At 40.9% G+C, this 25,336-nt stretch overlaps 1 protein-coding gene across 6 annotated transcripts in view; it reads left to right on the top strand.

Moving 5' to 3' along the window:
- Positions 1-25,336, top strand: part of tead1b (TEA domain family member 1b) — a 191,112-nt gene that overhangs the window by 138,427 nt on the left and 27,349 nt on the right. For 4 of the 6 annotated variants that reach the window (XM_048606803.1, XM_048606807.1, XM_048606804.1 and 1 more), the window contains 2 exons: positions 18,783-18,847; positions 22,489-22,551. In XM_048606803.1, coding sequence (XP_048462760.1) covers positions 18,783-18,847; positions 22,489-22,551 — 128 coding nt within the window. Of the gene's footprint in view, positions 1-18,782; positions 18,848-22,488; positions 22,552-22,646; positions 22,710-25,336 lie in introns of all 6 variants that reach the window. The other 2 variants (XM_048606802.1, XM_048606806.1) reach the window with 1 other exon arrangement.

Here is a 25,336-nt window from a genome sequence, read left to right on the forward strand (position 1 = left end):
TGATTCATTAAGAACTGTAATTTTTTTTGAAAAAAAAAAGAAAATGTTTAAAAAAACACTTTCGATTTGACTCTTTCAGCATTCTGGTTGACATTGCACCTCATGAACTTGAACTAATTTCAAAATTTGCTGCCTCTTGTCCTAACTCTCAAACTCCCCTAGCCCAACAACTACATTTTTTTGTTTACTAATGAGAGGTGGGCGTAATTGGTGAAGCCAGAATTTCCCGACCATCCTGTAATGGCTTACCAGCTTTGCTGAATACAGTTGAGTTGTTTGCTAGAATATTTCAGAGAGTAGTTGAGATTTAGCCATATTCCTGTGGACCTGGAGCCACATAAAGGTGAAAATGATTAAGGATGATTAAAGGGGTGTATTTCCTTCCTTGAAGAGTGTTGTAGCGCAGTGGTAATGTTCTTAACTCTGGGGTCAGAAGATCTGGTCTCAAGTCCCAGTGAACAAAGTGATTAAAATAACTAATTCCTTCCGGAAAAGGATGTTAGCGAACCAGGTGGCTTTTTACAACAATCTGGTAATTCCATGGCTACTATTGCTAATATTAGCTTTTTACTTCCAGATTTTAGTTAATTCATTGTATTCAAATTCCTCCAGGTATTGTGATGGGAACTGAATTCCTGTCTGAGATCTCCTAGCTTATTGGTCCAATGCAATGACCTCCACACTACCAACCTCTCTGGTCCTCCTATTTTGGTTTCTTCTACTTGCCTAAATTTAATCTCCACACCACAGCTTCAGCTGCCAATGCCCTAAGGTGCGGAATTCTCTAATCATCTTTGTGACTGTATTGCTCCCCTGTCATCTTTAAGATGCTCTTGAAACCCTGCCTCGTTGATCATGCTGTGAAAAGGTTGAAGGTGACATGGGTGGTCTTCCTGATGCCATGAGTGTAGCTCCCCCAGGGGTCAAATAAGACACCAAGTCATGCAAACACCTGGGCTTAGCCTCTAGACAGTTGGCATGGAAAGGGACGGAATTGATGGTTAGGGCATAGACTATAGTGGGAGCCAAAGGCAATGGCTTTGGTCTGCCCAATACTGATTTGGAGCAAGTTTCTGCTTATCCAGTACTAGATGTCAGGTGTGAGCAGCCTAAAAGTTTACAGGTGAATGAGGGCATCGAGACAGGTGAGGGTGGGACAGAATTGTATATCGTTAGAATTTGTATGAAAACTAATGCTGTGATTTTGTTGAGCAGCAGCACGTAGATGAGAAATAGGAGGAGCCTTGGGGATACCAGAGTTAATAGTGCAGGAACAGGAAAGAGGGCATTTCATGTGATTCTCTAGCTGCAATTTGATAAGAATAGAAACCTGGGTAAGGGCCATGCCACCCAGCTGGATGACAGTTGCAAGTCTTTGAAAGTGGAGGACACAGAGTAGTTTATCTCTGTCATATATAGCGTGCCAAATGTAACCATAAAAGTCATTTGAGTCCTGTGGGAGGGACAAAAGCCTATCTACTATCAGGATGTCTTAATTTAAATACCAAATTGCTCAAGTGTTTGAACAACTAGCAGCTAATTAAGTACTGTTTGAACCAATTACCAAACACAGATGTAACAGGAGAACTTTATGGCCAATTAAAAAGTGAATCTGAGATGACACCTTGAAGGTGGTAGCGTGCTGACCCTGTAAGGCTGTAAATGCATTGCAGGTGTGAGCTTGACTGCAGAAGCTGTCAAAAATATATTCGAAGTGAAAACTCATTTCATGAATGTCACCATTTCATTTTAGTCATTGAACTTCAGGGAGGGCCAATATTTGTCCCTCAACAAAATGTTGCTGAAAAGATGAGAGCAAAGTACTGTGGATGTTGTAAGTGTAAAATTAGGTTGCTAGATGTTGAGAAATCTTCATGTGGAATTCGGAACGTGTCCTCAGTGATTTCTGCTGGCTGCAGGGGTGTGGGAGGAAGTGTCTTGTTTGGCACACTGAGTGGTCTTTTTAATACCTACAGCATGTGCCAGTTGCATAAGTGGCAACTACATTGCATGCGTTTTCAACCATACTACTATATCAGAAACTAGATGGGGACTGGTCCTCAGTCCAGTGAAGAGAGGCCACTGTTACCTGGGTCATAGTCAGTTGTCAGCTTGGGACGGTCACTGTCAGGAAGTGGATAATGGCCTGTCCTGTTGGGCCAGCAGCAGCAGTCAGGGGGATTGTGTAATGTCAGATGGACAGCTGCAACTATAGCGTGCTGGTGTTGGATCAGTGATGCTTAGGTGCTGCTTGTCGAAGTTGATCAGAGATCTGGGACAAATACAGCCCTTGGAGTAGTCCATTGATTGTTGAGGATGGTGCAAGGGTGACCTGTAGGGCAGCAGGGTGATTTCCCCCTTGGGTGGGGGGGATGGGGTGTTCAGTTTGGAAGGGGTTAGTGGGCACAATTCTACAAGTGGAAACAAGGATGGTGTCGTTGGAGACGGGGTTGGCTCGAGGTTTGTGCAAGGGTATGCAGAACAGCATTGGAGGTTGTGGAAAAGGATTATTGGCAGAGAACACAACAAGGTGAGTGGAGAGGAGCAGGGTGTAATGTTAGAGGCAAAGGTCGATGTGATGGGTCTTCCCATGGTGGGGATGGGTATGGGCGGGGTGTCAGTCAAAGGGGATGTGAAGACTGCTTTGGGGATTGCCTGGTCACCAGGCAGAGCTCAGTGCTGACTGTGCCCACCCTGAGCTGGGTTTCCTGCCGTTATTTGGCATTCGCTAGATGCAAAATGCAACAGGAAAGTAGATAGGACAAAGCTCATTGTCACTTTGGGTAAAAGTACGAGATCAGTGTCAGCTGGATGCTTGGATTTTGAAGGGGCAAACCCATTTGCAAATGTTTATTGCATATACACAATCCAGATGTGCTGATTCGTCAAATTTTGGTCAAAAGTGAATTGCGCAGTGTGATTTGTGCTAACCAAACTAACATTAACATCTCGATGCAGAAGTTCGAAACATTAACTTAAAAAGAAGCAAATGAAAAGAAAAGTGTCCCAACGCTTGTGGAACTTTCGAGGATGTTATGAGGGAGACAAGGCTGCATTAGATATACTTGTAACGGTGGACTCAAATGAATGCAGTGAAAAGAGCTCTTCTATGGGTCTGAGATGGAAAGGAACTCAGCACAGCAGACGCTCCCTTTTCAATGTTATGTATGGTCACTCAGCCAGCACAGTACCTTCACCGAGGAGGTGCACATGCTGAAACCAGGTCCATAATGGAGCAGATGATAGGGCTTTTTGTAGTTCACTCCTAGGTCATGGGTATAGCTGGTTGGGCAGCATCTATTGCCTGTCCCTGCTGAAGATACATTTTCATAGTTTGGAGGTGTCTGGGGAGGGCCCTCCGATATATTCCAGACAGAGTGCTGCACTGTGCTGGCATTCTATCCTCTGCATAATTGAAGCACCCAACAACTGACGTTGACATAGATGCTGAACAGCCAGAGAATGCGAGCAGTCGTCGGAGGAGAAAGTTAAGGGCGTTGAGCTGAAGAAAGCTCTCCTTGTGCATGACGAAGCCCAGCTGCATTTGTCTCTACAAGTCAGATAGGATCTATTTGCCACCTCGTACCAGTAGATATGAGCTGGGTGCAGATGATCATCGTGGACTGTCAAGGTCAAGATGCCAGCATTTGGTTTGAAGTGTTGGGGTTGAGCTGCAGCTTGTGTTCATTTTCTTTGTGTCCCCTTTTTGCTGGCTGTTAATAAAAGCTCATGTTTGGACATGGCCGACTGCTTGCCTGTCTGTGATGTTCCCCTAATGGATGACGACCAGATGGAGGTGCCCACTGGGTATTTGGGAAAGAAAAGCATGGACTCAGAGTGATTAGATGGGATATAGCTAAGGACAGGTGAACCGTGTAGCCTGGTGGTTACACAGCGGCTAGGATGAGATAACGGGGTTGTATGAGAGTGTCAGTTATGTCCCATGGGCAGCACAGCTTTGTGACTGCTGTGCCATTATATCGACAGTGAGGGACAATGCCGGATTACTAACACTGATTGTCTGGGTGCGCAGCGACCTTTCAGGGTTGTTGTGGGACCGAGGGATGCTCGTCTTTTTTTGACGGATATTCACTGATGACGAGTTGTTCTGGGACCAGCGTGTAATAAAATGGGGATGGAATTGGACATAATTGATGCCATAGGGCAGGTTAGTTATTTAATAAGGCAAGGTTGGTAATATTTTATAAGTTGGTAATATATAAAAAGTCTCAACTGTCTCTGAGATGAAAATCCCCCCAGAAATCTCAATGCAGTTGAGACTTAGCCGAGAAAAGATTTGGCCTTTTAATCCTACTTCTCTTCACAGGTACTAATTGACCTAAATTTTCCAGTTATAGAACATAGAACATTACAGCGCAGTACAGGCCCTTCGGCCCTCGATGTTGCGCTGACCTGTGAAACCAATCTGAAGCCCATCTAACCTAAACTATTCCATTATCATCCATATGTTTATCCAATGACCATTTAAATGCCCTTAAAGTGGGCGAGTCTACTATTTTTGCAGGCAGGGCATTCCACGCCCTTACTACTCTGAGTTTTTGTTGTGTGGGATTGTTATAAAGGTAAAGACACAGTAGTCCTACCAGTCAACAGGACTCCTTTCTCATTCAAGAGAGATGATGGGTGTTTTTGTTCTGTTTTTGTTGTTCAAAGGAACATTTTCTGGGCATTGCTACCATTGTTGATTGTGGAGGTTTTCTGTGCACATCAAAAAATTACAGGAATAGGCAATTTGCTCTAAAGAGTCTGCTTCACCAATCAATAAGATCATATTTGATCTGATTCTGGCCTTGATTCTGCTTTTGAGCCTGTCCGTCCCAATGCCGTTGACTGCCCTGTAGATCACATTTTAGTCCATCTGTGCTTTGAAAATATTTGGTGAACCAGCCTCCACTGCTCACTGGAGAAGGGAATTCCAAAAATTAACCATTGCCTGAGAGAACTAATTCCTCATCTCCATCTTAAATTGGATTATTCTGAAACTGCTCCCTAGTTCTACGTCGTCCCGATGAGGGGAAACATTTTTACGCTGTCAAAGCCCTCTCAGAAGTTGAATAGTTCTGTATGTTCTGTGCTAAATCAATTCAACTTTTCCTTAGAAGACAACCCTGTGATCCCAGGAATCAGCCTAGTGAACCCTCTTCGAGCTACCTCTCATGCAAGTATATCCTTCATTAAATAACATTGTTTTTCTTTAAGTTTTGCCTCTGTTGTGTGGGATTGTTATAAAGGTAAAGACACAGTAGTCCTACCAGTCAACAGGACTCCTTCATCATTCAAGAGAGATGATGGGTGTTGGTTTAAACCGAGGGTCCCCACGCTTTAGGTGAGGGGTGAGGTCGAGAAGATTGTAAGATGTAGGAGCGGAAGAAGGCCATTCAGCCTGTCGAGTCTGCTCTGCCATTCAGTGAGATCGTACCTCATCTGAAAATCCTCAACTTCACTTTCCTGCCTTTTCCCCATCGCCCTCAATTCAATTACTGATTAAAAATCTGTCTATCTCAGCCTCGAATATACTTAATGACCGACCCTTAACAGTGCTCTATACTAAAGAGTTCCACAGATTCATAACCTTCTGAGAGAAAAAGTTCTTCCTTATTTCTGTCTTAAATGTGTGACCTCTTATTCTGAGATTATGCGTTCTTGTCCGAGACTCTCGTAAAAAGGGAAGCCATCTTTCCACATTTACCTTGTAAAGTCTCTTGTGAATCTTAAATGTTTCCATAAGGTTGCTTCACATCCTTCTATATTCAAAGGGGTACAAGTCAAGTCTTCCCAACGTCTCCTCCTATGACAGTCCCTCCATACCTGGCTTCAGCTGAGTGAACCTTCTCTGGACTGCTTCCGGTGCAGTATATCTTTCCTTACAGTTCACAGTATTCCAGCTCTGGTATAACTTGCGTCTTGTACAGTTTTAGGCAAAACCTCTTTATTTCAAAGAGAATGGAGTACAAAAGTAAAGGCAAATATTCCATTTGTCTTCCCAACACCCTCAAACTTGCATACTAGCTTTTTGTGATTCATAGATGAGGACAATAACCTGCTTGCAGTGGTAGGAAGTCAAATGAGGTGGAAAGACAGTTAATTGACTGCAATCTTCTACTAAAATTAAAATTTTCCCAGTGTCACCTCTGCAATTCCAAGGAGCTGGCTGCACAACAGAAGGTCAGCACTGTGTCAGAGCTTTCTGACCTTTAAGGACATAAACTGACAAGGCTGGAATCTTGCATTGCATGAGAAACTCCTGGGGACCAATGTCTCTGATTGTTCAGGGATGGTAGTTGGTGCTGTTGCAGTCCTCCCATCAGCCTTTTTAATGTTTCCAGTGAATCTCTTCTGCATTCCCTCAGCAGCCTATTCAGAATCAAACCTGTAGTTACTGTCATTACAAAGATAACATAGCAGTCAACTTGAGTACAGTAAACAGCAGTGTGACAAAATAAATTGTTATACTGACATTGACTGAGGGATAAGTATTTGCCAAGATGCTACAGAGAACTTCTGAGCTATTCTCCAGACTCTATCATGGGATCCATCTGAGAAAGGGCAGAGCAGGGCCTTGGCTTGATATCACATCCACAAGATAGCACTTTTGATAGGGGGACACTCTTCTATTGAAGTCTCAGCTTGTAATATATGCTCAAATACACTTGATCTATGACCCGAATTGAGAGCGATGTATCTATGCCAGATTTCTAAATAGGATATAAAGTTTTGGATTTTATTCTCACTTTCCCTAGTCTTTTGAGTTTACTGTAGATATCAATAACTCAAGGTAGTTTTAACAACAGAATATAGCCAAAGTGCATGACAAAAAATACAAAAATCTTACCCATACGCTTAAAATCACAAGTGAGCCCTTTTACATGGATTTGTCTGTAGATCGAACAGAACAGGTGATCAGCTCGCTCCATCTCAACTTCTTGTCCATCAGTTGACATCCCCCACCTAGTTAAATTTTCTTCCATGAGGCAAGCTGCTTTATACACTTGCCATACATAGGATCTCTGCATTAAATGTTTTAACACTATCCAGTCTCCATAAAATGATCAGCTTGACAAATGGCAGACATCACAAATGCATCATGTTTTTGCGGTTGGTTGGATCAATTAACTCATTAAGATTTGCTTGTGTCTCTTTGAAAAGACACTTGTATCTTGTCCATAATGACCCTTGACATAAAACTTTAACTTGCCATCGTTGTTCACCACTTGTCATTCAATCAACTAAATAATATTTGCACAGCAGAATTCCATGACAGTCACAAATTCAATGACAAATAGTCCACATTATCACATCTGATTCACTGTGTCTGTTGAAACAGAACTTCAACTTTTCTAAAGTTACTGGCCTTGAAGGAGCAGAGTTCTTTAATTGACATTGGCAGTGAAGTCAGTAATAATGTGGTCTGCCAGCAACAATCTTTCAATTAAAAGTATGTAATTAAAATTATCCTGTTTTAATTTCTGTTAGACTTTTTCAGAAGGAAAATCTGCAATTTCATTGTGGCAACAAAAGTTTCCTGTTTCACTTGGCAGACAATATCTGGTGAAGACAAGACTAATTGGGGTAGATCTGCACCATTGAAGTACCTCAACAGGGTTGTGGGGATAACTTCACCTGAGATAAATAGGGGTGGAGGTTTTCCTGTAGCTATATAAAGCCCTGTCTGGACCACAAATGGAATACTGTGAGCAGATGTAGCCACCACATGTTAGAAAGTTTATATTCGTTTTAAGGAATACATTACATACACTTCAGAATACTACCAAAGCTGTGAAGAAAAATTACATTAACAAGGCTTCTATTCCTTGTTATATATAATTTTACAAAGGGATAGAGTAAATTTTTTTTTTAGGATTTTGAAAGAAGTTGATTGGGTACACAGATAAACATGCCCAATTGTGGTGTGTCCTCTGATGAAGATATTGTAAAATTCACTATTAAGGTGTCAGATTGTTATAAAATCTCAACTGGTTCATTGATGTTCTTTTGGGAAAGGAAACCCGTTGTCCTTGCCTGGACTAGGCCCATCTGTGACTGCTGTACTATACCAAAAGGGTAACTGCTTTCATAAGTGACTGAGTGAGACACTCCATTATATAAAAGCAACAAAATGTTGGTGTAGGAACTAATAAAAACAAAGCTTCTTAAAAAGTTTTCAAAAAAAAAATTGCATGTAATGTAAAAATTTGATTACCAATTCAGTAGTTCTGCATCTCATCATTTGTGATTTTTGGAATGATGTAGCATAGAAGCAATTCAGCCCATTGTCCCTGTGTTGGCTGTTTGGTCAGAGCTATCAAATCTGAGGGACACCACTTCCAATAGCTCAACACTAGAATATCAGCCTAGGTTTGCTGTTCAAATTGCGTTTAAGGCCTTGAACCTACAATCTTCAGATTAAACCTGCAATGGGGCTATACTGGTAGAGCTGGATGAAGAAATTGAAGTAACCCTAGTTCTGATGAAGAGCCATTCAGATGGATACTGCCTGACCCACTGTGATCTCCAGCATTTTTTGTTTTCTGTACAGATTCCAGTGTCTGCAGTAATTTGCTCCTACATTGAGTTTTCCCTGATGCCCTGACTAATATTTATCCCTCAACAAAGGCCACTCAAACAGATCTTTGAACTTCTCTATTATGCTGTTTCTGTGAACTTGTTGAATGCAAATTTGCTGTTGCACTTCCTACGGCAACAGTGGCTACACTTTCAAAAGTATCTGATTGGATGTAATACTTTCAGACATCTGAGGACATAAAAGGTGTTTTTGAAACTTTTTCTTTCCGTCTGAATTTTCTAACTCAAAAATATCATGTATCAGGACATTGAACAAATGAGTTCTACTTGTTTGATTTTTGAATGCATTATAGTTTTAGTGCAGTAACACCGTCAAAGTGAAAAGAACTAGGAATATGTCTAGCTGTAAGCTGTGGTGAATGAGAAATGTGTACCGTGACATACACTGCGATATGTGGCTATTTCTAAGCAGTGCTCTCCTGATGCATAACAACAGAGTGAGATCATTTAGTTACCTGAAAACTGAGCACATTTCCTTGTGACCTTGTCAGTGCAACATCCACAACAGTTAAAAGTTGAAAGTAACTTCCAAGGCAAGAAAATTGAATTAATGCAACAGTTGTACAGTTGGGTCTGATTGTTACAACAACAGCTTGTATTTCTAATAGCACATTTTACAGGGTAGAATGTGCCATGGCACCTCACAGAAGTGAGTATCAGATGTTTGACACTGAGCTATACAAGGTAGATATTGGGTTTGGTGACTAAAGATTTGTTCAAGGTGATAAGTTTTAAGGAGTACCTTAAAGGAGAAGAGTGAGATAGAGAGATGGAGGGGTGGTTTAAGAGTAGATTTAGGGTCTCAAAGGCATGGTGTCGTGATTTTAAAATTGTGGAGATGCAAGAGACCAGAATTGGAGGAGCTCTGATATCTCAAAGCAGGAGACTTTGCAAAAATGGGCGAGTCAAGACCACGGAGAGATTTGAGACCTAAGATGAGAATTGTAAGTGTGTGAGAGTGTTGGACCAGGTGTCCACTGAGGTAAGCGAACATGGGAGTAATGGATAAACTGGTAAGGACAGCAAAGTCTGTGTCTTAGTTCACATTCTCAGAGGATGGAAGATAGGTAACCAATGAGGTATGAGCATTTGATTACAGTAATGTCCTAATGATTTGAATGTCAGGAGATGTGCCCATAGTAAAGTGGAGCTTTGGGATAGCTGAAGAGGACACTATATAAACTGTGATTTGCCTCTAAATGCGGTGTGTCAAAAATGCCAAATTAAAACACACTGTAGCAATCAATGTTAAATGTGTGAAAAATGTCTTTACTGTTAAATTGATTTAAACTTTCAATAGCCTCACTTTGTACATGGCTTTGAAAAACGCTGAGAGTTAGCTCCAGGAATGCTAAGTAATTTTTTTTTGCTTGGTGCGTTGTCCCTGGATGAGTGCAATACAGTCTACCATGTCATCAAGTAGTGAAACATGTTTTTGGTGTTTATGCGCTGCAGTGCCAAATCCTGGAGCATCTCAATGGCCTTTGCAGATTTGGTTAAGGAAACAGACCGGTGAGGAGGTGTTTATCAGTGGACTCCTGGGGGTCACCAGTCTCTTGGCTGAAGAACATAGTGTATCCACAATAACCTCATCTGTCAGTTCCGCTATGCAGTATGCAGTGTCACACACCTTCACCTAGTTTCCATGGTTGCTTCTGCTGGAATTTCCAAGCTGGCTTCCTCTTTATTCTCAGCTTCTTTCGCAGTTGTAGCCCACTTGAACTCAGCGTGGCAGAAGCAGTTGGCAACTGTGGTTTCCCTTCCCATCCTTCCATGCCATCTTCAGCTTGAACATGGCCTCTCAAGCAGTTGGGTTATACTCCTTCTTATCAATGGCTTCAATAATCCAAGAGATCATCTATCATCAATAGTTAGGTTTATGGTTCCGAATCACCCACTGATCCATTGGCTGGTGCTTGGCCTTCGTGTTGGGAGGCAAGACATCGCATGACACTTAAAATCAGCAATATGAGGATGCAAAAGCATCAGGATGTTTTGTGTACTATTTTGATCCAAGCTTCTAAAAATGCTGGTAGTCACCCAGGTAGTTTTGTTAGCTTCATTCTGATTGGGTAGTGTTTTGACAGAAGCAGCACCTTTTCAGGGCCATCCGTGTTGGCACAGAATGTAACAATGACACGTCCCTTGGTCCAGTTTTCACTGTTGCACGTTTCACCTTTAAACATAAAACGGGGATTTGTCAAAGGTCGGTAAAACAGTCTGGGTTCATTTGAGTTAAAAACATCTTTTCGTGCGTTTGTGTTCAGGATTTGGGTGAGTGTGTTTTGGAGCCAGTCATCCATCACTGCTATGGTAACGGTCACACCCTCATGGCTTACTGCACAGAAGATAATACTGTGTCCTGTCTTGTATCGGCCCAGCCACCCATTGCTGCAAGTGAACATCTTGTTGTCCAACAGTTTTGACAAGGTGACAAGCCTTTCCTTCAGGATTGGATCAGAGATGGAAACGTTCTCGGCCTTAAACCACACTAGTTAGAGCTTCATCAATGGCAGGATATGAAGCTGGTCTCCTCTTTCCTTGCTGGAGAGTATGCCCACTTGTTAAACTGTTCCAAGATGTTTGCTTCGTGTTTCAGAATAGTGGACAAAATCAATGGTGGAGCAACGGTCCCTCACGCTGCCCACTTTTCACTCCATGCCATGGTTTTCCACTTCTTGTGTCAACTTCACCTTCTCTGTTTGCTGACACTTAACTTTCTCACAGCTTTGATTATCCTTTCAGAATTTGAGTTCCCTTTCGAGGGAAATCCTGATGTCAAATCGATGCCTTGCTCAGTGATTTTTGCGTTCTTACGTTCCCTAACTCCACTTGCTCTGGTCAACATAGTCATATGACAAACTGAGTCAGCTTTGCCTGATCAGGAGTTACCAAGGTTGGATTTCTGTTCACCATAGGCTTTATTCTCTTGGATTTGCTGTGCTGCCTCTAGCAATGGTTGACAACTTCATAGTCAGAATTTCATGGCCATCTGAATTTGAGTCTGATTGCAAAGTCAAAAGGTGGTAAAGTTATAGATGACGTGTGACAGGGAGACAATGCTGTCATGTTACAAGTGTGAAATAAATGGACTTTGGATGTGTGGATGGTTGCTCATTTCCAGATAAAGTGTGACACCCAAAATTAATACAATAAATGCATTTTACATAAAACTGAAATACTAGAAAATGCACAGCAGTTCAGGTAGGACCTGCAGAAGGAGAAATTGGTTATTTTTCAGATCCATGAACTTTAGTCAGAATTGGAAGAACTGGAATGATTTAATGGTTTTCAGTAGTACACATGGTTCGGCGGAAACTTAAAAATAATGGAAAAGTAATGGGATGAGTAAAGAGGCAAAAACTGTGTCCAGACCAAATTTCTTCTCTTTTGCTGGGTCAAAATTGCTGAACTCACTCCTGAGTAACACTTGACTGCGGTGATTCAGGAAGGTGGATGACTGTTACCTTCTCGAGGACAGTTGGGGCTCAGTAATAAATACTGACCTTTCTACTGATACTCACATCTGGTGGAGGGAAAATGCACTTTTATAAAAGAAAATGCTGTATTTAAATTAATGGTTTAAAACTGTTCTGTTGTTAAATGTAGGCTCATGGCCAGATGACACTGCAATAATCCAGGTAGACATTGCAATGAGAAACATATTCTTCCTGTCCTGTAGCAGAAATCATGTATCTGTTTTGTTTATTCTTGGAAATGTAGGAGCCAGGCCATTCAGCCTCGTAGGCAGACTGACCATCTGCCTCGATGCCATTTTCCCATGTTGTTCTTATACTTCTATGTTCTAAGTGGTGGATGGAGGTACAAATACAACGTCTAAAAGACGTTTGAATAAGTACCTGAATAGAAAAGGTTTGGGGGGGATATGGGCCAGGAGCAAGCAGGTGGGGCTAATTTATTTTGGAATTATGTTTGACGTGGTCTGGAACGGCCTTTGACTCTAGATAAGATTTGACATGTTCCTATGACATAGCTTACAGTTAATGGGATCTCAGACTATTTCACTGTGCCAGAAAGGTTAGACCATGTAGTGCACAGTCTAGTATTCTGCTACTGTGGTGTGACTGTATTCGTAAGCTGACCTGTCCCTTAATGATCCCAGTGTAGTTGCACTGCGTCAAGAAACTGGGACTTGAGGGGTTTATATGGAGGACTGGTTATATAAAGTAGCATTGTATTGAGTATTAAGGGTTGATTTGATTGAGGTTAAAATATTGTTTGGTAAGATAGATGTAGAGAATGTGTACCCTGTTGTGGGAGAACCCAGGTCAATGAAATTAGAAATTTAAAACTAGAACCAAACTGTTTACAGATCATGTAGGAAATATTTCTTCACAAAAAGGATACTGGAAATGTGGAACAACTTCTCCCAAAAGTGCTGTGGCTGCTGGGGTGTTAATTAGAGGAATGGCGGAGCAGGTTCACAGAACTATTGTTTCCACACCTCTTCATCTAACATTGCTCACCTACCCCTTTATTCCTGTATTTACCTAGCTTCCCTGTAAATATGTCTCTTTTTTTTTTGCTTGAACCACTTCCTGTGGTACTGAGTTCCATATTCTCGCCGTACATTAGGTAAAGATGTTTCTCCTGGATTCCCAGTTGGATTTGTCAGTGACTATCTGAAATTTATAGTCCCTAGTTTGCATCTCCCTCACAGTGGAAACGTTCTCTGAGTTGCACTTAAACAAACCTAAAGTTAGTAGAAAGCTTTTAAATTTCTGTTTAGGGACCTCCTGCATGCTGGAAGATGCTAACAAATTTTCCAGTCATGGGTTATTTTAAAAACACTTGCTTGAAATGATTGGGCTTGAGCTTCACATGACAACCAGGAAAAGCTGGAAAACAACATTGCATTCAGGACGATGATGTGGAGAGGAATGGGTACCAGTTAGTTATAAATTTAGCCGCAGGTTACAACTTTCTGATATCCCTGCACTCCTCCAGTGCTGACATATTTGGCATTTGTAGTTTTAATGCTCCACTGTTGGTGGCCAAGCCTTCAGCTGCCTGAGCCCTATATCTAGACTCCTTCGAGACTCAACATTAACCACCACTTTGGCCAATCCTTTAGGTCCTCTTCCCTGATCTGTGATTTCAGATATTGTCCAATAATTTTCCTGTGAAAAGCTTTAGGATATTGGCAATCCAGTTTTTATCAATTCGCTCTTGTGTCTGAACTGCTACGTTTCGTATTGTCATAGGTTTTCCTTCATTCCCCACAGCAGCCACCTCATATTGATGGGAGTTTTCTCTGACTGGTTCAAACTCTCACCTTTCATTCTTACCTGCGTCCCTTTCCCTGCCCATTTCAAACAAATTGATGGAGCGGATCAGCAGGTCTAGCAGCATCTGTGAAGGGAAAACAGTGTTAACATTTGGAGTGCAGTGCTCCTATGATGCTGCTTGGCCTGCTGTGTTCATCCAGCTGTGCACCTTGTTGTTTCAAAATCACCTACATTGCTTTTCTCTGAATCTCCCTGCCCTCTGTCCAAGATGATCCCTGACAAACAGGCATCAGAAAGAGAGTATGTGTATGTGTGATGTGCTGCAGTCTTCTCAACATCTGCAAAGCAACAGCTGGGTTTCCACAGCAAGTGGGCTCATGTCCACTTTACATACAGATGTTGACTTTTCCAACAAAAGCAACTTCCAATCCTCTGTGATACATAGCACCAATTTGATGTTTTTTTAAATTTAAGCATAAAATCATGCTACCTTTGCTACATTGACAATAGGTTGATATATTATTTTGTTGGTCGGTTAGTTGCTAACCCATATACTTAATTATATGAATGCTGAAACGTTCTTTTAATTGTAGGCTGTGTGAAATAGGATCCATTTCCATTACAGAACCTTTAATTTTAACAAATGTAAACCATTTCTTTAACTAAGGAAGAAGACTAAATTAATGTAAAAGTTGTTTTTTTGGCATTATCTTTGCATCCTGTTTGACCTTTTAAATTAATTTCTAGGTAAATTATGAGATATAATGGCATGACTTCTTAGTTTGATACTAAATGAATGCATTTACTGAATCAGAGTGGAAGCATCAATTATATAAATGGTGATAAGAATTAAATGTTGCTTACATAATTATGGTGTCAGTGTGTGCTCATCTCGTAGTCAGAAGGTCACATGTTCATAGAACTGGTCCAGAGCTTTGAGCACAGAATCAAAGCTAATGTTCCCAGGACAGAACTGAGAGATTCTTGATCAGTTGGAGAATCAAGGATTGTGGGGAAAATGCAGGAAACTGGACATGAGGAACATGATCCTGTTGAATGGCGGAGCAGGCTGAAGGACCATACTATTTCTTATGGTCTTATGGAAGAGTGCTACACTGTCAGGGGTGCTGTCTTTCTCAAAATGTTAAATCAAGGCCTCCTTTGCTCTCCCAGGTGGACCTGAATGGTCCTGTGGCTGCTATTTCAATGATCAAGGGGAGTTATTTCTGGTGTGTTGACCAATATTTATCTGTACAGCAGTTGAGCCACTGTGAGATCTTGCTGTGCACAAATTGATTTATTTCTCTGCTTTCCAGCAGGGATTATATTTCAAATGTATTTTATTCACAAAAAAAGTATTACAGGACATTCAGAGATGTGAAACATTGTACAGGAGCACAGTTTTGTTAATTTCTTTATTTTATTGCATGTTTTGCTCTCTCACCACATTGGTTGGAAATGTCTTGAAGCACGTCCAGTGGACTAATTTAAGTTGAATGTTGGGAAGCCAAAGTTATTGATGTGTTGCATACAGCAAGGTTAATCAAATATTCCTGAGCTGAACAATCCCCCTCTAGTTGTATTGATTCAGAAAGGAATGCTGGGCTCTGACACCAGGTAACTTCCCTGTGACATAAATCCTGAAACCACAGTAAGGAGCAGAAGAGATTCAGCGCTTCAATCAAAAGACGACAGGCTTGAAATTGTACTGGCTCCCAGGGAGGGTCAATAAAACCACGAAGAACCAGCTTGGCTTTGAAAATATGCACTGAGTTAGATTCTGTTCCAGAATCGTTTCTGCAAAATACCTTAGAATGTTTTATTACATTGAAGGCACTATATAAATGCACAGCCTTTTGGGAATTTTACGAATGGAAAGACTGAAAACAAGCAGACTGCCACCTCAAGGGAGTGCTTGGTCAACTTACATCAGTAAAGGACCTATCAAAGGTCATCCTTCCATGCTGTTCGCAGCCAGACGCTCTGCCATGAGAGGAAGCTCCCACTTTAAGTGGATGGGGCCCAGTAGCAGGACTGGGGATTGGTGGTGGGAGAGGCAGCAGGCAGGGATTGTGGTCCCACCAATTTCCTCCAGGTTGTTGGTGGTGGGGGTGGGGGTTCCTCTCCAAAACGGGACTGCTTAAATGCTTTAAAGTTTGTGTTAACTGCCTCCCCTTGCCAGCCCCCTGCGTTAGGCAGCTGCTGGTACACTCTCCTGGCACTGACGAGCTGCCAGCTGGGGAACGGGTTGTCAGCACAGCAGCACCAATAGCTGGTGCTGTTAAAATTCAGGGTCAAGTACCACCGGCTGCCCCTGTGTCGGATTGGCGCTATGTGTTTCCTTTCCAATCGGTGTAATTCCTGTCCAGCATCTCCTGGCATTGCAGCATTGCTGGAAGGGTCAGCCTGGATTGTGAGAGACATGGGATAATAAGCTAAACACTTTAAATTTTTACCAACTGAGTCCACATCTTGGGCACTTGAAAGCTGTTCTGTAAACTCAGCGAATAATACTTCCAGGAATTTGAATTGAGACTACAGTTGACCAGCTGTCACAGGTGCTTCTGGAATCTGAACATTCCCTCTTTAATATACTTCCTCCTGTTATGCAGCAGGTAAATTATTTACAATTCCTGGAGCTAGGGGTGGTATCTCATCCGACAGGGTGGGGCAGGAATGGACAGGTGGGGAAACCACAGATCAGTTGCAATTCTGATGTAATGTTTGTGCTTTGTGGAAGTAGTTGCATATTTCCGTGGAATAAGTTGTTTTAAATGCATGTGTTGGAGCACTTAAAAGGCTGTGCAGATGCGTCATTGTTGTATGCACAGTCAGTGGTACAATGGCAGAACGTCACACTGGAACGTCTGCACTCTGCCTCAGTGCAGGGACCAGCAAAGTCCTCTCCTTCGATCTCAGCCATGTTCTAATTGCCAAACGGTGGTAGTGTACCCCCCACTCCTGCACCATCAAACACTTTGCAAAGTAGAACAAACTTGAGGGAGAATTACCATGTGGTTCTGCACATCCTAAGCAGCCCACTAGAGGGCAGTGTTAGGGGAGGTTGGAAGTAAGTTCCAAGCCTGCCCTCAGCTGGGGAAAATACAGAATGGTAGGATGGAAGAAATGGTGCAACCTAAACTCTGTTATTGACCCATAACACAACCTGCAATTGCACACATAAATCTGACTTAGAGACACTTACATTGGTTTCCAGTTCCTCAACCTTTAATTTTAAAATTCTCATCATTATTCTTATATTATTCCATGGTCTTAACTGTCCCTGTCTCTGGTATCTCCTCCAGCTCCACAGCCCTCTGAGATTGGCACCCTTCCACTTTCCTTCGCTCACTCCAGAGATGGCCCTGCTCTTAGCTGCCTGACCTCTTACGTTCTGAAATTCACTCCTGTACTTTTCTGTAAGACACTCCTTCATACTCGCCTCTTTGGCCAAGGTTTTCCTCATCTGATTGAGGAATGTGGCTCTGTGTTAGAGTCTGTTTCAGAATCGCTTCTCTGAAATGTCTTTGAGTGTTTTATTGTATTGAAGGTACTGTATAAATGCATGTTGTTGCTGTTAAGCTATTTTAATTGGGCCAATGGATATGTTGAGTGTGACCCAAGTTCAGTGAATTGTGTCTTGCCAATCAAGACTCAGACTATGGCATCATGTTATCTTGAACTTGAAACTCAAGCTCCTGCTTGATACTTAAATTCAGCGCTTTGATTAAACTTTAGCTGTGACCTTGCAATTTCCCATTCCAAAGCTACGCTCTACACAACTGGAGGGCGAGACTGTCTGGAACACATAGCCTGAAAGTCTAGTGGAAGCAGCATTAATAATACCTTTCAATAGTGAGCTTTACGTAAATTACAGCAGGGAAAAATTGTTTTACAGAATTCCAGGGAAAGAGCAGGGGAAATGAGACCAATGGATAGCGCTCTCAAAGTGCAGCATAGGCATGATGACCACCTTCTGCTTCAATGATATTGAAAACTGGCTGTAACAGATTCCAGAACAAAGCTCTGGAATAAATTCACACTGTGCCTCTGCATTTACAACCTAATCCCAAGGCACTTTGAGACATCCTGAGGTTGTGAAAAATGTAACATAAATTTAACAGTTTTGTCGCAGTCCCAGTGCTGACATTGGTGTAAGCACTATTTTGAGTAATTCGTGGTATAAATAGGCATCAGTCTTTGTTTCAAGAGGAAATGCATCATGTTGCGAGTGATCAACAGAATTATTCTTTGTAAATTATTTGAAATGTGTATAATCTCACCTCCTGCAAATCCCTTCCCCCACCATTGTATTTTCACCCCATTCAGTTTGCTTAAAATCAATTAAACGTGTTCTGCAAAGATATTTCTAAATGAAAGCAAAATAAATATGAGGGAGAAAGAATAGAAGCATATGGTGATAAGCAGAGATGAAATAAGGACAGGAGGAGGCTTGTGTGAAGCGTGAACTGTCACATAGACCTGTTGGACCATGTCGTCTGTTTCTGTGATATAAAATATTGTGCGATGGTCAACTTACTATTCCAGCAGAGAATGCATTTATTTTTCAGCTCCAAATAAAATTTCTTTGCAAACTACAGTACCACAGAACCCAGGTCTTACTTTAAGAACAGTGTGTGTATATATAGTTTTTTTAAAAAATGTAGGAGCAGGGCTAGGCCATTTGGGGCTCTCGAGTGTACTTGGCAGTTCAATCCAATAATGGCTGATCTTCACCTTCTCCCACACCTTCCCTTTCTGTCTCTGTAACACTCAAATTTCCTTGTGTATCCAGGAATCCACTGATTTATGACATGATTATACTCTCTGAGCATACAAAATTAACACGTCTTTCTCTGCAATTGTGGAGTGAAATTCCTATTTTTGCAAAGATATATAGTTCTAATTTGGTGTGTTTCTCTTTTGCAGGTCGTAATGAGTTGATAGCCAGGTATATCAAGCTAAGAACAGGGAAGACACGCACTAGGAAGCAGGTAAAATAGATCGTTGGGCTTATGCATGTTGAAGACTATTGGGGTAGGTGTCACTCACGTTGGCTGAGTTGGCTCTGTTGAGCTGCTGTTTGTCATTGGCTTCTTCTGTCTAATTTTATAGTTTGCTGTCATCACTGCAGTTACGTTCACATAAAACAGAATAATTTCCATCATCCATGAGCGTTTTCTCAATTATATCTTGAGTAGCTTCAGAAATTAGGATTTTCTTTGTGAACATTGGAGCAGCTCAATGTTTAAGTATTCTGGTACCTATTTCCCAAGTACAAATTTGCATGTCCCAGTTGTGATCATGTTATCAGGGGACAAACAAAATGCTGAAGTAAAGGATGGATGGAGCATATTAGAGAGAAACTCGAAGTCTAGGGGACTAGGTCTAAACAATTGTGCTGGGTCTTTCAGGAATGAAATTAAGAAATGCTTCTGTGCACAGAGTCATAGAAATGTTGAAATCTCTTCTGCAACCAGTAGTTTTGATGGTGGGTAAATGTTATTTTAAATCTGAGTTGAATAGATTCCTGTTAATCAAATAAATTAAGGGATACAAGGAAGTGTATAAGTGACAGATCAGCAACGAACAGGCTTGAGGGGTGAAATGATGACCTTCTCTTTCTGTGTTTGGACAAAAGACTACATCTCTTCGTGTATGGTTATCATTTTGAAGGTTTGCTTTTGGGTGGAGTCACAAGGATGTAACCTCTGTGAATAAATGCATTCACCTTTTCAAATCAATAATGTCTCCATGCAAGTGATACAAATGCTGATTTTTTTTTTTAAACCTGACCATCTGGAAGTTCTTGAGAATGGCAGAGAATGCAATAAGTCATGCATTGATACATGGCCACATAACGTGGTCAGTTGAAACCACCTCTCTGTGTTTTGCTCTTTTTCTCTATATCACTACACTTCTCCATTTTAAAACAGATGTTTGGAATGTATTGTCAGAATAAGATGATATGCATGCATATGGAGGGAAGTGCTGATTTGCCCAGTCATTATAAAGAGAAAGTTTAAAGGTTCTTTTATTTCAGAGAAGATGCTCTAAGTGAAGGACTGATATTAAAATCAAAGGATGCTTTCAGTTTTAATGCCATTGCATCAGTTCCTGTTACAAACAATTCCACAAGATATATACAGTGGAGTACAAGCATTCAGTGCCTCTAAACCATCCTAGAATGTAATATTTAGTTAGTTATTGAATGATTCAAGGATTATCTTCTATCCAGAAAATTTTTCCATGCTCTGACATGCAGGTTTTAACTTGGAAGTTTAAGTTAACAGCATAGAACTTGTGTCAATCAATTTTTGTTGCAAGAAATGAAAGTCTTGTAGATTGAGTTGAGTTGAGTGTCAGAACAGTCTTGAGGGGTTGAATGGTCACTTCCTAGTTCAAAGTAATCTGATGTTAAAATTGCATTTTGCTGTCAACCTTTTCTTAAGGCTGAGAATGTATGTATGTTTCTGAATAGTTGAATTCCATAGTCTCTGGTCTTCAAAATTGGATCAGCAGAATACCATGTCTAAAGAATTCATTCATAATTTGTGAAATTGTGAATGTGACAGCTGTACTAAATGCAATCAATATTATTCACTTGGTCTGTTTCTCTATTGATCAGCCTCCAGTCTCAATTCTATACTTTATTAGTAAATAAATCCCATTATTTTAATCCCATATGTCTCTTCACCAATGACATTGATTGCTGGTGAATTTGAATAACTCTGCTGTTGGTAGAATATTTCAGTACAGATGCCTAATCTCCCAGTCCTCTGCTGTTTGGTACACTTATATGAACAACAAAGGACAAGTGAAACCTCACCAGTCTATCCAAATTGTGAATATGTCACTCGTGGTACATACATTCCCTGTCCCACTCAAAAATATTCCAAGTACTGTATATTGAGATGAAGACAGTGATAGAATTCAAGAGGGCTTAGACAGGCATGGGTAGATGCAAGGCTGATGAAATAGCATGCATTGAGGAATGAAGTGATGCATCTTCGTAGGAAGAATGAAGAGACACAGTGATAAAACTAGTGCTTGCAGGAGCAGGAGGACCTAGGGTTGTTTTTTAAAAAAAAAAATTATATGTGAGACTTAACAAGAAAGTGGTTAATAAAGCCTTTGGCAACTTAAGCTTTATAATAGAAGCATAGCTTTGAAAAGCAAATAAGTTACGATAAACCTTTGTAAAATGCTGAAACAAAAACAGAATTTGCTGGAAAAGCTCAGCAGGTCTGGCAGCATCTGTGGAGAGAAATCAGAGTGAACATTTCGGGTCCAGTGACCCTTCCTCAGAACTGAACTCAAAACATGAACTCTGATTTCTCTCCACGGATGCTGCCAGACCTGCTGAATTTTTCCAGCAATTTATGTTTTTGTTTCTGATTTCCAGTATCCGCAGGTTTTCATAAAATACTGATTTGACCTCAACTAGAGTATAATATTGCATCCAGTTCTGTGCACCACACTTTTTAGAAGGTTGTGAAAGCGTTGGAGAGGATGCAGAAAATATTTACAAGAATGGTTACTTGGATAATTTAAGAAGTTGGGCAAAAGGAAGTTGGAAAGAGAGTTGATATTTGCTCGGATTCGTGATGGGACTGGACAGAGTGGATAAGGAGAAGGTTTTCCCATTGACAAGGATCAAGCACCAGGGTACACTGATCTAAGGTGGTTGGATAATTATGTGAAGAGAAAAAAAAGTGTTTGCAAGCCAATGGAGGATAAAGGTAATGTAGGATTAGCTGATATGCTCTTGCAGAAACTAGCACAGGCAGGAAGGACTGACTAGTCTCTTCAGTGTCGTAACCAATCCACGATCCTATAATTCATCCCCACACAAACCTAAGTCAGATCACACTCCGGTCTAAACATTTTTGAAGAGTACAGTCCCTACTCTTTAAGCCTAACTTGTTGATCAGGATGCATTAAAGTTGGAATTTGTGTGGTGACATTTCAATGCTTTGCAAAAGGCCCAGCAATCTCATTCAGAATTGCTACCGATATTTTGAGTTTATATTTAAGACTGAGGATTTAAATCCGAGTTGTACCTTTATTAACGTACTCATTACATCAATTAATTGATTGGGAACTGCTTCATTTTGGTTCTTTATAAGCAGCTTAAGACGGTTTTCTGTTCCAGAATTTTGCATGCTTTTTTTTATGGGTCTATTTGAAGCCATATTGAAGCTGATAGTATGCCTTCTATTTTTGTAATTGAAATCTTGTCTGCTGACAGCTGTGGTTTTTTTTTGTTAATATCACTTGCATGGATTTCTGTGTAACTGGCTCTGAAAAACTTGCGTTCCAATCTGATTAATTGATGTCAATAGTGTTGGAGGCAGTAAGGTGAAGTCAGCCTTCCAATTTCACAGTTTTCAAAAAGACTAAGCCGTAGCTGCACATCTTTTTCTTTAAGAAGGTTTCTGCAGTGATGACACTTGGTGCTGCACTGGTGTATAGTTGCCTGCTGGGAATGCAATTACCTCTTAAGTGCTAAGCTCATTAAAAAGGAACGAATAATGTTTTCCAAAAAAAAAGCCAACAACCACAGTCAGAAGACATGTTTCACCTTTAATTTCCCTTTTGTTTTTTTTTCTGTTTTATGGGTTGCACTGTGTAGGTGTCTAGTCACATACAGGTGTTAGCAAGGAAGAAAGTTCGGGAAATTCAAGCTGCCATAAAGGTACGTCTGGCTCGCCTAGTTGCAAGGGGCTTTTGTTTCCATGGTTACAGGCTTTTTTTTTTCTCTTTGTTTTCCTCCCTTCCCCTACCCTTTAGGTGTCTAGTCACATTCAGGTTCTTGCCAGAAGGAAATCTCGTGAGATTCATTCCAAGCTAAAGGTATGCGCTTGTCTGCTTTGGGCTTGCAGTTGCTATGCTTCCGACCTCTTTTTTTTCCTCTTCCACAGAGAGTGCCCTTATCCTATGTTGAAACTTTCTCTGACTGTATCATTCCTTTTGCATGCTCTGTCTGCTTAGCTGTTTCAATTTAACACTGAGCACATGCATGTTTTAAAATTAGATCAGAACAACTAACCTTTCATTTGGTTGCTTGGTTTTGGTGGGTGGTGGAATTGTGGGGTGGAATCTAATATTGAACTGAATCAACCTCCAGCTCCCAAAATTAAAATCTGCTTGAACTGCATGTGTGGAAGCTTGGCTCTTGCATCATGTGTACGAATTTATAATGAGCTTTGGACAATGCAATTATTAGCACTGGGTGTTGCATTTTTTTTTTAAGTAAAATGCACACGCACTCACACACAGTTTGTAAATAAGACTTTTATTCTCACAACATTTGAGATAAAATATACTTTCTAAAATGGGTGTTTCATTGCTAAAATGGCCATAAGGCAGGCTTTGATTCATGCAACACAATTATCAGTAACACAGAAAAGAATACAAGCAATTGGGTGGAAATAATTTGCCTCTGTGTAAATGGACACAGTTGCTTAGAGGCTTAAAAATGGTGACACAGAAGAGAAACAAAAATAGGCAGTTTTCTTTAAAAAAAAAAAATTCTAACAGATATGCTAAATTACAGGATGAAGATAACAAGCTGGCCTAGCTCTGTTGGGCTCGTTAAATACAGGAGGCATCTGGTTTTTTGAATGTAGTGAGAGGAACATGCTGGCAAAGGTGATTGGCAGCTGGTGACTGACTCAGAATCAGTTCTATCTTAACCATGTAGCTTACAGGGAAGCAGTGGGAATCCATCACTTTCTGTACAGATTGCTCCATAAAACAATGCACATGTGCTAGGAGGTGACATAGTTATTCAGATCCTCTCATGCTAAGATCCTAATTCTTTAGAAGAATGATTTCAGTTTTTTTGGAGCACTGGCTTATTTGCCTCTGGCATTACACCATCTAGTGGTGGGGAAAAAGAAGTCCGAGTGCTTTTCTCTCATTTCCCTCCAGCCTCTGCATCGCCAGATACACTTGGCATGCAACAGGGAACAGCCTTTACGCACTCAGTAAGCCAGGCACAGATCCTCAAAAATCTTTTTATGTCCCATCAAATAATGGTCATTTGACCCTCCATAACCTGACTCCATTACATGTATCTCCTCCTCCCCACTCCCCCAAAGCACCGGAACCATGTAGCTCCTCCAAAAGGTATTTCAGTATTCTGCCGAGTCAGTTGGAGTCCAGGTGAAAGATTTGGATTTTTACTTTGATATTTAATGAGATAATTGGTACACAAATAAGCCAACAATTTTTTGTGAAGAGCTTTGGGCTTTCCAAGCCAGCTGCGAGAGGAGGCGTGGGGAGTTAATTATAACTTCTTCCCCACTAGAAAGTGAAGAGAAAGGTGGCCCTTTTGAACTTTGATCATGGGCAGCACTTGTAAACAAACTTGATTGAGGGCATTGACACCACTTTTTAATGAGGCAAGATGAGACAAAGGAGAAATAATAAGGGGTCATCTTCAAGGGATGGGGAAATTATTACATTAAGGCACTCTTGATAGTTTCCTTTTTAGAACTTGTCTGATCTTGTGTAAGCCTGGATGTAAGTTTGCCAGAGCATACCAGAAATATAATTTCTCCTCATATTCACTGCCTGAGAGAGATGTGGATGCTCAGCCATTGAATCTATTCAAAACACATGTTGGTAGATTTTTTTTTTAGGGATGAAGGGAATTGAAGTATACGAGGATAGTGCTGAGCAGCAGAGATGAGCTAGAAGATTAGCCACGTTCTCACTGAATGGCAGAACTGGATTGAGGGGTCAAATGGGCTATTGCAACTCCTATTTCTTCTATTCTTGTGTGCTTGTGCGTTAGGAATGCACAATGAAAGTGTTGGTGTGAGTCAAAGTCCCTCCCAATGCAACCACTGTGTCATTAGAACATTTAGGAGAAAAGCTTAAGCACTTCCTAATTAAAAATAAATACACTTTTCAATTGAAACTATTATATAGATTCACAGGATACCAGGACTGGTGAAGGCTTTATTGAGGGAATTTGTTTTGTAGTAGTTCAGTGTAATCAGATCCTATTTTACGTGGTGATAATGCATATGAAAGCGTTACTTGGCTAGACTTGCATGACTGTGGCAGTTTGCATAGTCTGAGGTTAAAATAGGAGTTCATAGAATTTGACTGTCAGTGCATATGTACTTGATTCTCACCTGATTGACCCCGTCATGATTTATTACATTTTACAAAGATTAGTGCTTAGCTGTAAGTACTGAAGGAATTAATACAAGAGCAGCAATATGAAAAAGCTTTTATAAAGTAAACAGTCCAACTGAGATTTGTACTGGTCCCTCAAAGTGAAATTTTCTGCAAACTTCCCCACACTCTCCATGCAAAAAAAACATTCTGTGTAAAGGTGTTGTGAGCTGGATGAAATCCAGGACAGCCCCAACCCCAATAACGCACCTTAAGTTCTCATGCTTGTGCCTGCACCCTCCCACTGCCAGCAAATTATAACATTTAAGATTTATTTTTGCTGCGTAAGC

The sequence above is a fragment of the Rhincodon typus genome, chromosome 17 (genome assembly GCF_021869965.1).
Source record: "Rhincodon typus isolate 14 chromosome 17, sRhiTyp1.1, whole genome shotgun sequence".
NCBI lineage: Eukaryota > Metazoa > Chordata > Chondrichthyes > Orectolobiformes > Rhincodontidae > Rhincodon > Rhincodon typus.